Raw genomic sequence first — 12,169 nt, 5'->3', positions numbered from 1 at the left:
GGGCTTCCACAACATCAGCGCGTCGGTGGAGGAGGGACGGACGGACGGACGGACGGACGGAGGGCTGAGTCCGCGTTCCACCCGCAGAAGGACTCCAGACCGACAGAGCTGATGGCAGTGGCGGTGGCAGTCCGCCACCAGCGGGGGGCCAGGGGCGGCCACGGCCACTTGACCTTCCATCACACTCCAGAGTCTTGGAGTCACAGTGGCACAGTTGTGCAGCGGAGGGGGAGGGCCTCTTCTATCACGCACTTGCCAGTGAAAATCACGGACCCGTGAGCAGTTTAATCAGCTGTGTTTTCTTCTGTATTCTAGTAATTTGACACATTTCATCTGATTGTTACCTTAGTGAAGCCTTAAGCTGTAAAGTTTCCCTTAATGAACCCATGACGTCATTCTGCTTCTTGATGCGTTAACTTAACTGAGGTGTTTATTTTTATCCTTGTTTCAACAGAAGTGAATTGGAGGAAAATGCATTTAAACAAAGGTAAAAGGAACAACAGGATATTATTATAAACATTTATGATTTGATGAGACGAGTTTGTTTTGTTTCAGCAGGATGTAGGAAGTCAGGTGTGTCTCTTACCTTCACCTCCATATAAGGGAGTGTGAGCAGGCGTCTCCACTCCACCTAGAGGAAAGGAAAGGAGACATGCAGCTTTTCTGGACCGTCAGTGACCCCTGACCCCTGGACCACCACAGTGTGTGTGTGTGTGTGTGTGTGTGTGTGTCACCACAACATGCAGAGAATAACCAGACGGGGTGTTTAAAGATGTGCAGGTGGCTTTTATGTTGAAATGACAGGACTTGAAAATGTGAGGATCTAAACCGAGGGTGCTTCGTCTCCCCCTGAATCTGGACGGACTGACTGCAGACTGTCGGGCGGTTCTGAAGGTTCTGAAGGTCACATTGTGGACTTTAAGGCGCTTCACGTTGTTTGGTGGCAGGTTGGCCCGGGACCGTCGAGCTCTTAGGATCCATACTTCTGCTTCAGCTCCTCCACCAGCTTGATGTACTCGTTCATGGAGTCCTCTTTGCTCTTGCCTGTTGGTCATCGAAAACACGTAAAGAGTGTAAGACTGACCATCTAATACCCAACTAACACCATCTTACACCCATGTAGCACCATCTTACACCATCTAACCCCATCTAACACCATCTAGCACCATCTAACCCCATCTAACACCCACCTAGCACCATCTAGCACCATCTAACACCATCTAGCACCATCTAACCCCATCTAACACCCACCTAGCACCATCTAGCACCATCTAACACCATCTAGCACCATCTAACCCCATCTAACACCCACCTAGCACCATCTAGCACAGTCTAACACCATCTAATACCCATCTAGTACCATCTAACCCCATGTAACACCATCTTACACCATCTAACCCCATCTAACACCCACCTAGCACCATCTAGCACCATCTAGCACCATCTAACACCATCTAATACCCATCTAGTACCATCTAACCCCATGTAACACCATCTTACACCATCTAACACCATCTTACACCATCTAACACCCATGTAACACCATCTTACACCATCTAACACCATCTAGCACCATCTAGTGGCCTGCACACGTACCTTTCTGTTTCTCCCAGGCGTCCCACTTGGCTTTCCCGGTGAAATCGAACATCCCAGGACGAGCTTCAGACAGACAGACAGACAGACAGTTTCAGGTTGAAGTGTGAATGTGGGGGTCTGAGTTGTGGTTCTGGTCTACATGTGAGGGCCCATGGATGCGTCTGGCTCTATGATGTCATGTAGCAGCTCCCTGTGGGGCAGCAGACTCACGGGTGTTGACGTCGCCCACGCTGGCCTGCTTGAACAAGGCGTAGATCTGCAGCATCTCGTCATCGGCCGGCCTCGCCGTCAGGTCCTTCACCTCGGCAGCTGCTTTATCAAACTGAGCCTGCAGGGGGAGACAGAGAGATGACTCCATTACAGTTAACACAGGCAGCGCCCGAGTGACACCCAAAGGTTCGTACTAACAAACGGGTGAGCGGTCTGTCGGCCTGATGGGACAGTGTCAACACAGCTGTGTGCGTTGTGTCTCACCGCCTGATGCTTGCTGTTCTGACTTAGATACAATTTTAACACAAAGATGGAATGAATTACGTAACTCACTGGCAACTTCCTGTTCTTACTTTGTATCCTGTATAAATCCACTCAGAAGAAACACACACACACACACACACACACACACACACACAGAAGCGTATTAGTGCCCACTGAAGAACAACGCACTCATTGTTTGAGTGAAAACACTTTCGGCCGTACCAGCCTGTGTGACCTGAGACAGGCGGGTCACGGCAGGATGTAAACATGGACGTGGGTACAGGTTCTGTCCCGCTGAGGCGTCTCACCACGTTACTATCCTGTAATCTGGGTCGGTTACTTAGAATAAAGTCACGTGCAATCTACATTTACAAGATCAATCAGCTTTGAGGCAGTAAAGCTAAATTTAATTGATCGTGGTGCAGGCTTACAGGAGGAGGAGGAAGAGGAGGAGGAGGAGGGAGAGGGAGTCCTGAAGCAACCGCTCTCAGCCCCACATTTTAACAACGTCCCAGAGTCACACCTGGTTCATAACACATCTAAACAGCTTCACTCAGGTTCATGAGGCTCTCCTCCCCTCACATTATAAGACAGGATAATGATCTCGTCCTCAGACTATGAGAAGTCTCATCCAATGACATCGCTCCTCTTCTGAAGAGAGTGTATTCATGTCATAGGTTACTTCACATTTAATTATGACAAATACAGCGCAGTCACATGTTTTAGTAGCAACAATCTACTGAATGTGCAGAACAGTAAAACCTAACAGACTGAACTTTAGCACAGACAGACAGAAGGAAAGATCAAGCTGCAGCAGTGTTGTTTACAGGATAAGATGCCCCCCCCCTCTTCCTCCCCTGCATGTTGCTCCACGGCTGTAGGTTAAAGGTCAAAGAAGGGCCGAACACACCTAGATGCTGATGTGATCATGAAGCAGCAGGCCGCCGTGCTCGGTGAACTTTCCCTCACATAGCTGAAGCCCTGTGAGAACACGTGACCGGAGCTGACGACCTGTCCAGGATGAACTTTAACCTCTCACCCCAGGAGCGCCAGGACGGTCTTTAAAGTACATAATGATGTCAAATTAACCTTTGGAGCCAAATCTGATGCTACTGGGGCGAAACGTTGACACTGCCATCCGTAAAGTCTGCAGGCCAAAGTCTTCCTCTGCACCTGCAGGCGTCACTTAGTGAATCACTCCATGTAACCTTCCTATATCCACGTCTGCGTTATTTGTCTCAACTACATTGCCCAAGGGAGCGAGTCAGGAGGGGGAGGGGGGGCCTTAACCATGGAGCCCAAATCCCTCGGGTCCACCCCTGGCCGTCGCACCCTGCATCCCAAACAACCCAGCTGAGAAACGAATCCGGCATCGCTTCCAGATGGATCACCGCCATTATCGCACATCTAGCCGCACTATACTGAACGAGATTCTTCAGCAGCCATGTTTCACAAAGCAGAGGAGCTAAACGGCACCGAGGGTCTCCAGCAGTCCGCCTACATTCACGTCACGCCGAAGAAACAAGCTGTTGTTTCCACACTCACCTGCAGTTCAGCCATTTTAGCTCCGATTCCAAGATATGCAGACCGACAAAAGCCTCGTTTGATGAGAGGGGAGCGCGCGCGGTCCCACCCGTTTTATTTGACCACAGCGTGGACGCGTCACTCTGTCTACCGCCCGAAATTCGCCAACGAGGAAGGGATTGGTCAATCTCGGTCACGTGACGCAGACGTGTCCTACTTCGTTTTGCACGAACATGTCCGCGTAGCTGCAAGTTCAGGCAACATAAACGAACCCCTAAGCACGACCTTAACCTGGAAATATATAAACTTTAAAGCGCGTCAGCTGTGTTAATTAACAGTCAGGTTTCTCCTCATTTTCCGTGTTGGCTGTGGAGAGGTGGACTGCCCGCCTCGTTGTCGAATCTCGGGTGGAGAAAAAAACAACGCAGCCTTTCACAACCTGGACCCGCCTTCCCTTCGACGCTATTGGCTGGTTCAGTGACTGACATGTCCGTTACGCTCATTCATTGGTTGGCGTAAAGCCGTAACAATACAGTTCAGCTCAAAGGTCGCTTTGGTGGAAGTTCTTACTTCTATACAACGTAATAGATGATTTATTTGGCAAATGAGGAGATTATTACACTTATTGTTAGTGTTGTAATTACTGTAGGTTTGTTGGAAAGAATACTCTTAATTTCTGTGTTACTGTTTTTTGTTTAAACCATTAAATCAGAGTTTTTGTGGCCTTTTTGTTTGTATGAAGTTACAAAGAGACAAAGTGAGACTCACCTTCACCTCTGGACGAGACAGAAACAGCTAAATCAATTTGCAGCAGATTTTTGAGAATTTTCTTTTATCTGGGAAACATCCGTCTAAAAGAGTTATTTACCGACCTAAAGATGAAAGCTTTGAACATCTACATTTCTTTCTGCCTGATATTCATGAGCTTTGTTGTAGATCACCTTTAGAGACGTGTAGACGGGCAGACCGGACGGTTGAATGCATGTCCTAACATTCTAATGACACTATAACAAGTAACAATACGAATGAAATGATTGAATATGAAGCAGGATAAGGCCAGGATTCTCTAGTCAGAGCTTTAACACTGACATTACACATTTACACACTTTATCTGCAAAACAGAATCAAGAGAACTTTCAACACACTTCACATCAATTTGGAAAAACTTTATTCAAAACTTTTGAATCAACACATTGCAAACAAGCCTTGTAACACTTTGTGTAAGATAAATAAATGGAGTGAATTAAACACTTCTTCTATAAAAACAAACAAATTAAAAAGACTCATCCATGCTGCAGCTCTCTTCTCCTCTCCTCTCCTCACAGGAGAAGCATGGCGACGTGTTCACCAAACAGTTTGTGGGTTTGCTTTGTAAAGGCCGTAGTCTTTCTTGCTGAAGAAGGCCAGCTCGGTTTCATTAACTGGGAAGAAATAAACACCAGAAATTAAGAGTGAAGTCACACGTAGAGCCGCGGCGAATCAGATGTTAAGCCCCAGAAGCAAAGGCTGACCTCGGTTTGGCTTTGTTTGTGAAAGAATACGTGATGGCAGAGAAGAACAAGCAGTGTGTGATGTATCTTTCTTCTAAACTAAAACAGTGTTTGAAGGAGGAGGAACAGTGCTTCCACACACAAGGTCACAGTGTCCATGAGGAAGTCTGAAGGTTGTTAGTTTACAGATAAGAGAGGAGTCGAGCTCAGAGAGGTGAAGGAGAACATCTGGAGAGTGGAGCAGAGAAGCTAGTGTAGTCTGAAACTCCTTTCTACCACGACAGGATGGATTTGGGAGAGAACTCATCAGAATCAGGTTTTAGGTGAAGCCATAGAAACATCCTGGACTGTGAACACATAACAGAGCTTAAGTGAAGTTGTGATGATCGACCAAAACCCTGTTTGTATCGTATTTAAGGATCTGAATAGATTTTGTGTAAATCATGACTATATTTTCATTTCCCGTACAGCAACACAAACTGTTCTCTACATGGAAGTATCCCACAGTCTCATACCGACGCCAGAGGCAGCCAGCGTGAGGTCGTCCTGAAGGATGAGCTGATCGTCGTCGTCCAAACTCATCACCAACTCGTTCGTCTGCCAGAAGAACAAACACACAAACAGGATGGACATTAATGACTGAAGACACCGTGGGGTCGGGGCTCTGCCTTCAGCATGCGGCGGATACCTTGGATCCATGCGCTTGGTGGGTGATCTTCATCGTGTCTGAAAGCACAAGAGGAGGGAGCTCAGGTTTAAGGAGGATGAGAGCCACTGGTCGACTTCACGTCTGAACGTTTACATGTTGCCTGTGATCAAATAAGATCCGGCAGATTTCTTTCCCTTGAGAATTGTTGTGACTAGAACCATCTAGCATGTCTGGAGGAGCTGAAGCAAGTCCACAGGTCCTCCAAGGTCCAATGATGACCTCGTTTACAGACATGCTTCTGCTCTGTGATCTTATTAAAGTCCAGACAGGAGCAGACTGTGTGTGTGTGTGTGTGTGTGTGTGTGTGTGTGTGGGTGTGTGTGTGTGTGTGTGTGTGTGTGTGTGTGTACTTAAACTGAATTTGTTTAATACCTAGATATTTCCAAACATCTTTCCATACTTTAGGTGTAATGTAGATTCATATCTTCTCCTAATGTAACTGCTCATATGTTGTTTCATTTTAACAAGGCTACACTCAGACGTTGATGACAGCACAAACATCACGGCTCCATAGTCTTCATGATGACTCAGTGTGATGCTTCATTGGCTCGTACCGTATCCGTGTTTCCTGAACGGAGGCGGAAGTCCCGCTCTTGTTGTGATATCTGGAGGGAAGAGGACATCGTGCATCACTACCGTGCAGTTTGTTTTGTATTGTAGGTGTTTATGTGTATGTAATGTCGTCATTATCTCACCGGTTTGAACAAACTCGATGAACTCCCGCACCGTTAGCTCCAGACTCACTCCGCGGTAAACCACCGGCTTGAAGTTTCTGTGTTCGAAGGATCGAACCAAACGGATCGTGACCACAACCTCACTGGCCATGAGGACAGAACCGCCGCCCGCTTAATGTCGATTAAACGTCACGCAGCGCAGGTTGCTACCCCGTTTAAACCGAGCAGAGGTGCGTAGGAACTCAACGTGTTTACGCTGCGCCTGTTCCGGTATTTGACCGAGTCAGAGCAGTCGAACCTTCGGGTTTGTTAAGACTCGACGGGTCGAGCACCGCGCGGATCGAACCGCGGCTTTCCCCTAAGGCTCGTTCGTTTATTCTCCATCTTAGTTCCATTTTCTTCATCACTACTGTTCAGTGTGTTTAGTTAGTTCGTCTTTTCCGTTTCGTTTCCTCTCGTCTCCGTCACATCTCGCGAGACAAATAAGCTAGGTATATAAACCCAAGCCCGGATAAATTAGGAACCTTTATATTATTTATTATTTATTTTTTTGGGAATTCGTAAATGTAAGAGTTACAGAGATTACAACTTTGCAGTAAAAATAAGTAAGCACAATCTTTAACGAGGAAACATACCAACCAAATAAATCAGACAAATAAATAAATAATCGACTGAAAACATCCGGTTGGTCCCTTTTTACTTTTCATGTCTTTCCTTTTAAATTCTGATTTTGAATTCAGTGTCCAGTGTTTTCAATTCAAAGTCAGTGCCCAGCACACTGCAGTCAGTGTGTTTGAGTTCTCTCACTCTCTCTCTCACACACACACACACACACACACACACACACACACACACACACACACACACACACACACACACACACACACACACACACACACACACACACACACACACACACACACACACACACACACACACACACACACACACAGTGAATATCAGCTTTAAAGGGGCAAAGGAAACCATTTCATTCCCTTATGTAGTCGTCACCACAAAAATATAAACAACGATTTTACATATATTAAATGGAGATAAAATGCATGCATGTTCATTCAGTCTGTCAGTCTTTCAGTCAGAGTCTTTATACTCTTTATACTTGAGAGGGAAATGACAGCGCTCAGACGTGTTCACTGCTTCCATGGTCTCTTGTTGAAACATGTCTTCTCTCCCAGCCTCTGCGGATCTTTGCCAGGCTGGACGCCAGGCAGGGGAGAGCCAGGAGGACCCTGCCCACCAGGGCCGTGCAGGGCAGGATGAGGGCCAGCAGGTAGAGGGGGGGCAGGTAATACGGGTAGGCTCCCGGGAAGAACGCAAAGTCCCAGCCGAAGAAGAGGGTGTGCATGACGGAAAGAGTTAAGGCGGCGTAACCCAGGCTGGACTGGAGAGAGACGGAGAGAGAAGCTGGAGTTACTGCACTGCATTCAATCATCCAAAATCACATCAGGCAATATTTTCAACATTCCATTCTTCTCATCCTGCGGAGTTACTGAAGATCCTGATCACACAGATTACACTGGAGTGTAGGTTTGGACCCCTGAGCTCCACCTACTGGCCACACGTGTGTCTGCATGGTTGTAGTCCTCCTTTAAACCTCACAAGGACCGTTACAACGACCTCACCCAACTCACACACAAATCTGCTGACCTGAACAAATGTAAACTCCCTCCAGCTGAGGGCGTCTCCCACCGAGGGCAGTGAGGTAATCGCGAGCAGGGCCAGAACTCCAAGTCCCAGAATTCCAGAGGACAAGTAGAGATCAGACCTCCACACCTGCTCCTCCACCCAGGAGTTCTCCACACCGGCTTTCACCTGAAACAAAGAACAAAACCATATCAGAGCTGAGGTTCTCAAACTGCGGGGCTGAAGGAGTCCCCCAGCTCACCTGCCGGTAGGCGGCGTTGAGCAGTCTGTAGGAGGCGGCCTGCCGTAGCGACAGGCACACGCTGTAAACGGCGTGCAGTCCGGCGCAGAGGAAGCTCAGCAGGCCAAGCTGCTTGCGGCTGCAGAGCCAGCGGTCCAACCAGCAGGGGAACCTTCTGTACTTGGTGCCCCGACCCAGCTGGAGGACGGCCGCCATCACACCTGAGGAGACACAGGAAGCACAGCGTGACCACATGCCATGAAGCGATGCAGAGGGCGAGCAACAAACGTCTTTGTCGCACCCCTCTGGTGGCGAGCATGCATTATATATTATTATAACTTAATTTACACAAACATAGAGTTGTGAAGCTCAGGTGAGTTCGATGCTGAGTGACAGGAGCTCAGTATGACAAGGTTTAGGCAGGTTGAGGCCTTAACTTACCTGGTAAATAGACCAAAGACAGCGTTACCAGGGCGACGGCTGGCAGCGTATCGTTCACCGCCACCAGGGGGAGCTGGTAGAAGTTGTTCTTTCCGTGGTCGAGGTACGGCAGCAGGATGCCCCTCACAAAGTTGTAGCCGTAGAAGAAGAAGAAGAGGAGGAAGGTGACCAGGACGGGGCCGTCCCAGGAGGGGAAGAGGCGGAGGGGGGCCTCCTCGATCTCCCCGGCGGCGCGCAGACCCCCGAGGTCCACCGGCATGAAGCCAAGGCGACGAGCCAGCTGGACCACGGCGGCTTTGGAGTCGGAGCAGTCGCTGCAAATCAGCACCTGGGGGTGGGGGGGAGGGGGGGGGGGGGGTACAGGTTTATAGTGACCTGACATCTTTCTCTGCTGCTCTGTTGAACTTTAATCCGGTTTGTTTTGCTTTTATGGCGACAGATTCAGCGTTTAGGGTCGCCGTGCTGTCATTAACCCAGTTTGCAGTAATAAAAAGCCTCAACACGCCGACTGCACTCTGACCGTCCAGCACCAAACTACAGACAGAGAGAATCTCTAACTACAGATCCAGACAGTTTACAGGTCAAAAGGAGAGAGAGGTGACCTCATGACCACACGGTGACCAGAAGCTCCAGTGGGCTGTGATGCTGGACTGTGGATCAGTCAGCTAAGGTTAGTGTTCTTCTGCCACCTAGCGGCAAAACACCACTACTGCAGTTTGAATGTTTGACATTAAACCCCTTAAGTATGGATTCTATAAGTACACATCTGTACATTCCATGCTCCTGATCCTTCAGTGAACCTCATCACTCTGTTCTCTCTGAACCTGCAGGTCCTGGTCCAGTCTCACTCCGGTTCAGAGCTGTGAACTCTTCATGCTTACACCATAACGTACAGATTTTGAGATCAAATGATGTCACCAGGACCTTCGGTACCTCATATAGGATCTAATGGGTCTTGATTTAGTCTTCCTCCTCCTCCTCCTCCTCACCTGCCTGTTTCCATCGTGGGCTCCGGCCTGCAGCGCCCACGCTGAGATGACGTTGAAGCCCTTCACCACTTTGCTCCGAGGGAAAAGCTCTGCCAGCCTCTCAGCGTTGCTCCGCCCTCTGATGTTCTGCACGGCGGCGTTGCTGACGTCCACCAGCACCTTCCCGGCCACGCCGTCCTCCAGCCCCGCCATGGTGTGGTAATGCTCTGGGTAGAGGGCCACAAACACCACCTGCTCTGCTCTATCCACCGCCTCTCTCTGCGACAGGACCTCCACCCAATCAGGAAACAGACCGCCGCAGATGCGACTTGGGTTGCGGCTGCCCACCGCCACCCTGAAACCGGAGGCCACCAGCCGGACGGCAAGGGAGCGGGCGAAGTCCCCAGAGCCCAAGATGGCGATCACGGGCCCCCCCGGGCACTGGGCGGTGGTCTCCGAGGAGATGGAGTCTGAACCGTCCAACAGGGCCGAGGAGTCGCTCTGCATGGTGACCCCGTCAGCCTGCAGGGAGCAAAGGTCGTCACAGGTCACAGTGAGGACGTAAGATGTTCTGCCTGTGTGGTTTCAGATCTCCACTCAGTGACGACCTCTAGGTGGGACGTGTGGATTTCAGCACTAACATGTATGAAAGTATTTGTTTATTCATATTTGATCTGTGATGCAGTGACAGTAGAGTGAGTTTACTACAGTCTCAGATGTTCATGTTTAAGTTGGATGATGAAGGGGATGAAGTCAAATGAATCTAGTGAAACTGAAATTTTAACCTGAAAATATCAAATTAATATGAACGTAAACAAGTGAACACAACCCAACCAGGCTTCACACAAATGAGTGGAAATAGAAACAATAATTCACATTTTTAAAACAATATAACAATGAGACGCATTCACGTACGGCGCGTAATTATGAGGTAATTAGTTAAAGCTTGTTTGATCTGTAACGGTGATGATGATTATAGCCGTGAGGAAGATTATAACACCTGCTGAATCGTGAACAACACAAATAAGACACACACCTGAGTGACGTCAGAGTACAAATGTTTTTGAAAAAAAACGAACAAATAATATCATTTATGATCGTTCTCTGAGAAAAGAGAACCGGAATAAATATTTTTCATGTTATCAGACGTAACTTACTGTTTCCTGCTCGTGTTTGAGTCTAGACGCTCCGTAAAAACACTGAATGTTATAATTTCATCACATTCTTCTTCTTTTTCTTCTTCTTTGTTTGTTTCTCTTGAAATGAAACTTACACAACTGTCCGCGGTGCGCGTGGGGAGTGAGACAGGGGGAACACAGCGGTCACGTGTTCGGGAAGACACGCCCACACCCTCCATGCTGCATTCGAATGCTGACGATAAACTCCGAAACTTTTGCAGTTTCTGCGATGCGATGACCTCACCTGGTTACCAACACTTAAAAGATACTTTAACGTAAATTCAGACTTGATTTGCTCTTAACGCTTTCCATTCGTAATTTAGTTTCGAGGTTTTATTTGTCTTTTTTTTAAATCTGTTTTCTTATTCCATTGTTTTGATTGTTTTCATAGTTTTCCAACCTTATTTGGCTGATATTCTAAACGCTCTCATTGGTAATTGTTTAATAACGCGCTTGGTGTGGTTGATAGACTGTGTGATACTTATTTAATTCTTAATTTTCAGTTTTACAATCTTTAAAATTGTTCGCATTTTGGATTACGGTGGAAAGACACAGAGTTCAGATAACAAGTGAACGCAGCACGTCTGCCGGTGGACGATAAAGCGGCTCAGACTGTTAAAGTTTGCTGATAAAGTCAGAGTTTCGTAAAATCAACCTAAGAATACACACCCACGCCGGATCGAGACCAAAGAATCCATTCAACGCATCAAATATTCCTTTGTAACATCCGGGACACGCTATGGTCACACTGGGGGAGCTTAACTGTACTCTGCACTTTGAATGATCTTGTGTATATAGATATGGCATACAAACAAACTTGCTTGCAGTTTGTTATCCTGAAATCTTGAGGCCACACAGACAAAATTTGCAATGCATGTATCATATAAACCTGACTTCTCTCTGCCAGGTGGTGGCGCTGTGACACAGCCTGTGTTGGCTCATGGATATAATCTGATGACACGCATGCACCTTCAGCCAGCATCAGACGTCGTCCCGTTTGAGTGGCTGACTCATCAAATCAGTGCATCGCCATGGCAACACAATTTGAGCTATCAATAATGCAATTTGGTGTGGATTGAGGCGCTGTTATACCAGACTTACTTCCTGATGCCAGCAGGTGGCGCTATGACAGCATGGTTACGCTCCAGCAGCTTTAAACTGAGTGTGCCGTGGGATTATGCAGAAGAAGAAGAAAAAGTGTAACGCAGCCCTCAGGGTAAAACAAGCTGTAAC

At 47.8% G+C, this 12,169-nt stretch overlaps 3 protein-coding genes across 3 annotated transcripts; all 3 read right to left on the bottom strand.

The window, feature by feature from the left end:
• Positions 1-765: 765 nt before the first annotated feature.
• dbi (diazepam binding inhibitor (GABA receptor modulator, acyl-CoA binding protein)) lies at positions 766-3,764 on the bottom strand. The gene is made up of 4 exons (XM_076138975.1): positions 3,616-3,764; positions 1,807-1,924; positions 1,597-1,659; positions 766-1,044 (listed from the first exon to the last, which is right to left on the bottom strand). The coding sequence occupies exons 1-4, from the start codon at positions 3,628-3,630 to the stop codon at positions 971-973; spliced, it is 270 nt and encodes an 89-aa protein (XP_075995090.1). The 5' UTR covers positions 3,631-3,764; the 3' UTR covers positions 766-970.
• A 981-nt stretch (positions 3,765-4,745) lies between these two features.
• On the bottom strand, positions 4,746-6,623 carry cunh2orf76 (chromosome unknown C2orf76 homolog). The gene is made up of 5 exons (XM_076138974.1): positions 6,489-6,623; positions 6,348-6,398; positions 5,773-5,810; positions 5,600-5,681; positions 4,746-5,015 (listed from the first exon to the last, which is right to left on the bottom strand). Exons 1-5 carry the CDS (start codon positions 6,616-6,618, stop codon positions 4,939-4,941), a joined length of 378 nt encoding a protein of 125 aa, XP_075995089.1. The 5' UTR covers positions 6,619-6,623; the 3' UTR covers positions 4,746-4,938.
• steap3 (STEAP family member 3, metalloreductase) lies at positions 6,527-11,053 on the bottom strand. The gene is made up of 6 exons (XM_076138973.1): positions 10,916-11,053; positions 9,780-10,280; positions 8,791-9,118; positions 8,371-8,570; positions 8,133-8,297; positions 6,527-7,866 (listed from the first exon to the last, which is right to left on the bottom strand). The coding sequence occupies exons 2-6, from the start codon at positions 10,263-10,265 to the stop codon at positions 7,606-7,608; spliced, it is 1,440 nt and encodes a 479-aa protein (XP_075995088.1). The 5' UTR covers positions 10,266-10,280; positions 10,916-11,053; the 3' UTR covers positions 6,527-7,605.
• Between the last annotated feature and the right edge of the window lie 1,116 nt (positions 11,054-12,169).

The sequence above is a fragment of the Genypterus blacodes genome, unplaced genomic scaffold (genome assembly GCF_046128005.1).
Source record: "Genypterus blacodes isolate CSIRO-AG114 ecotype Tasmania unplaced genomic scaffold, CSIRO-AGI_Gbla_v1 ptg000422l_1, whole genome shotgun sequence".
In the NCBI taxonomy this organism is placed as follows: Eukaryota; Metazoa; Chordata; class Actinopteri; order Ophidiiformes; family Ophidiidae; genus Genypterus; species Genypterus blacodes.
Note: the sequence above shows the minus strand (reverse complement) of the source record. Positions and strands in the feature narration are given on the sequence as shown.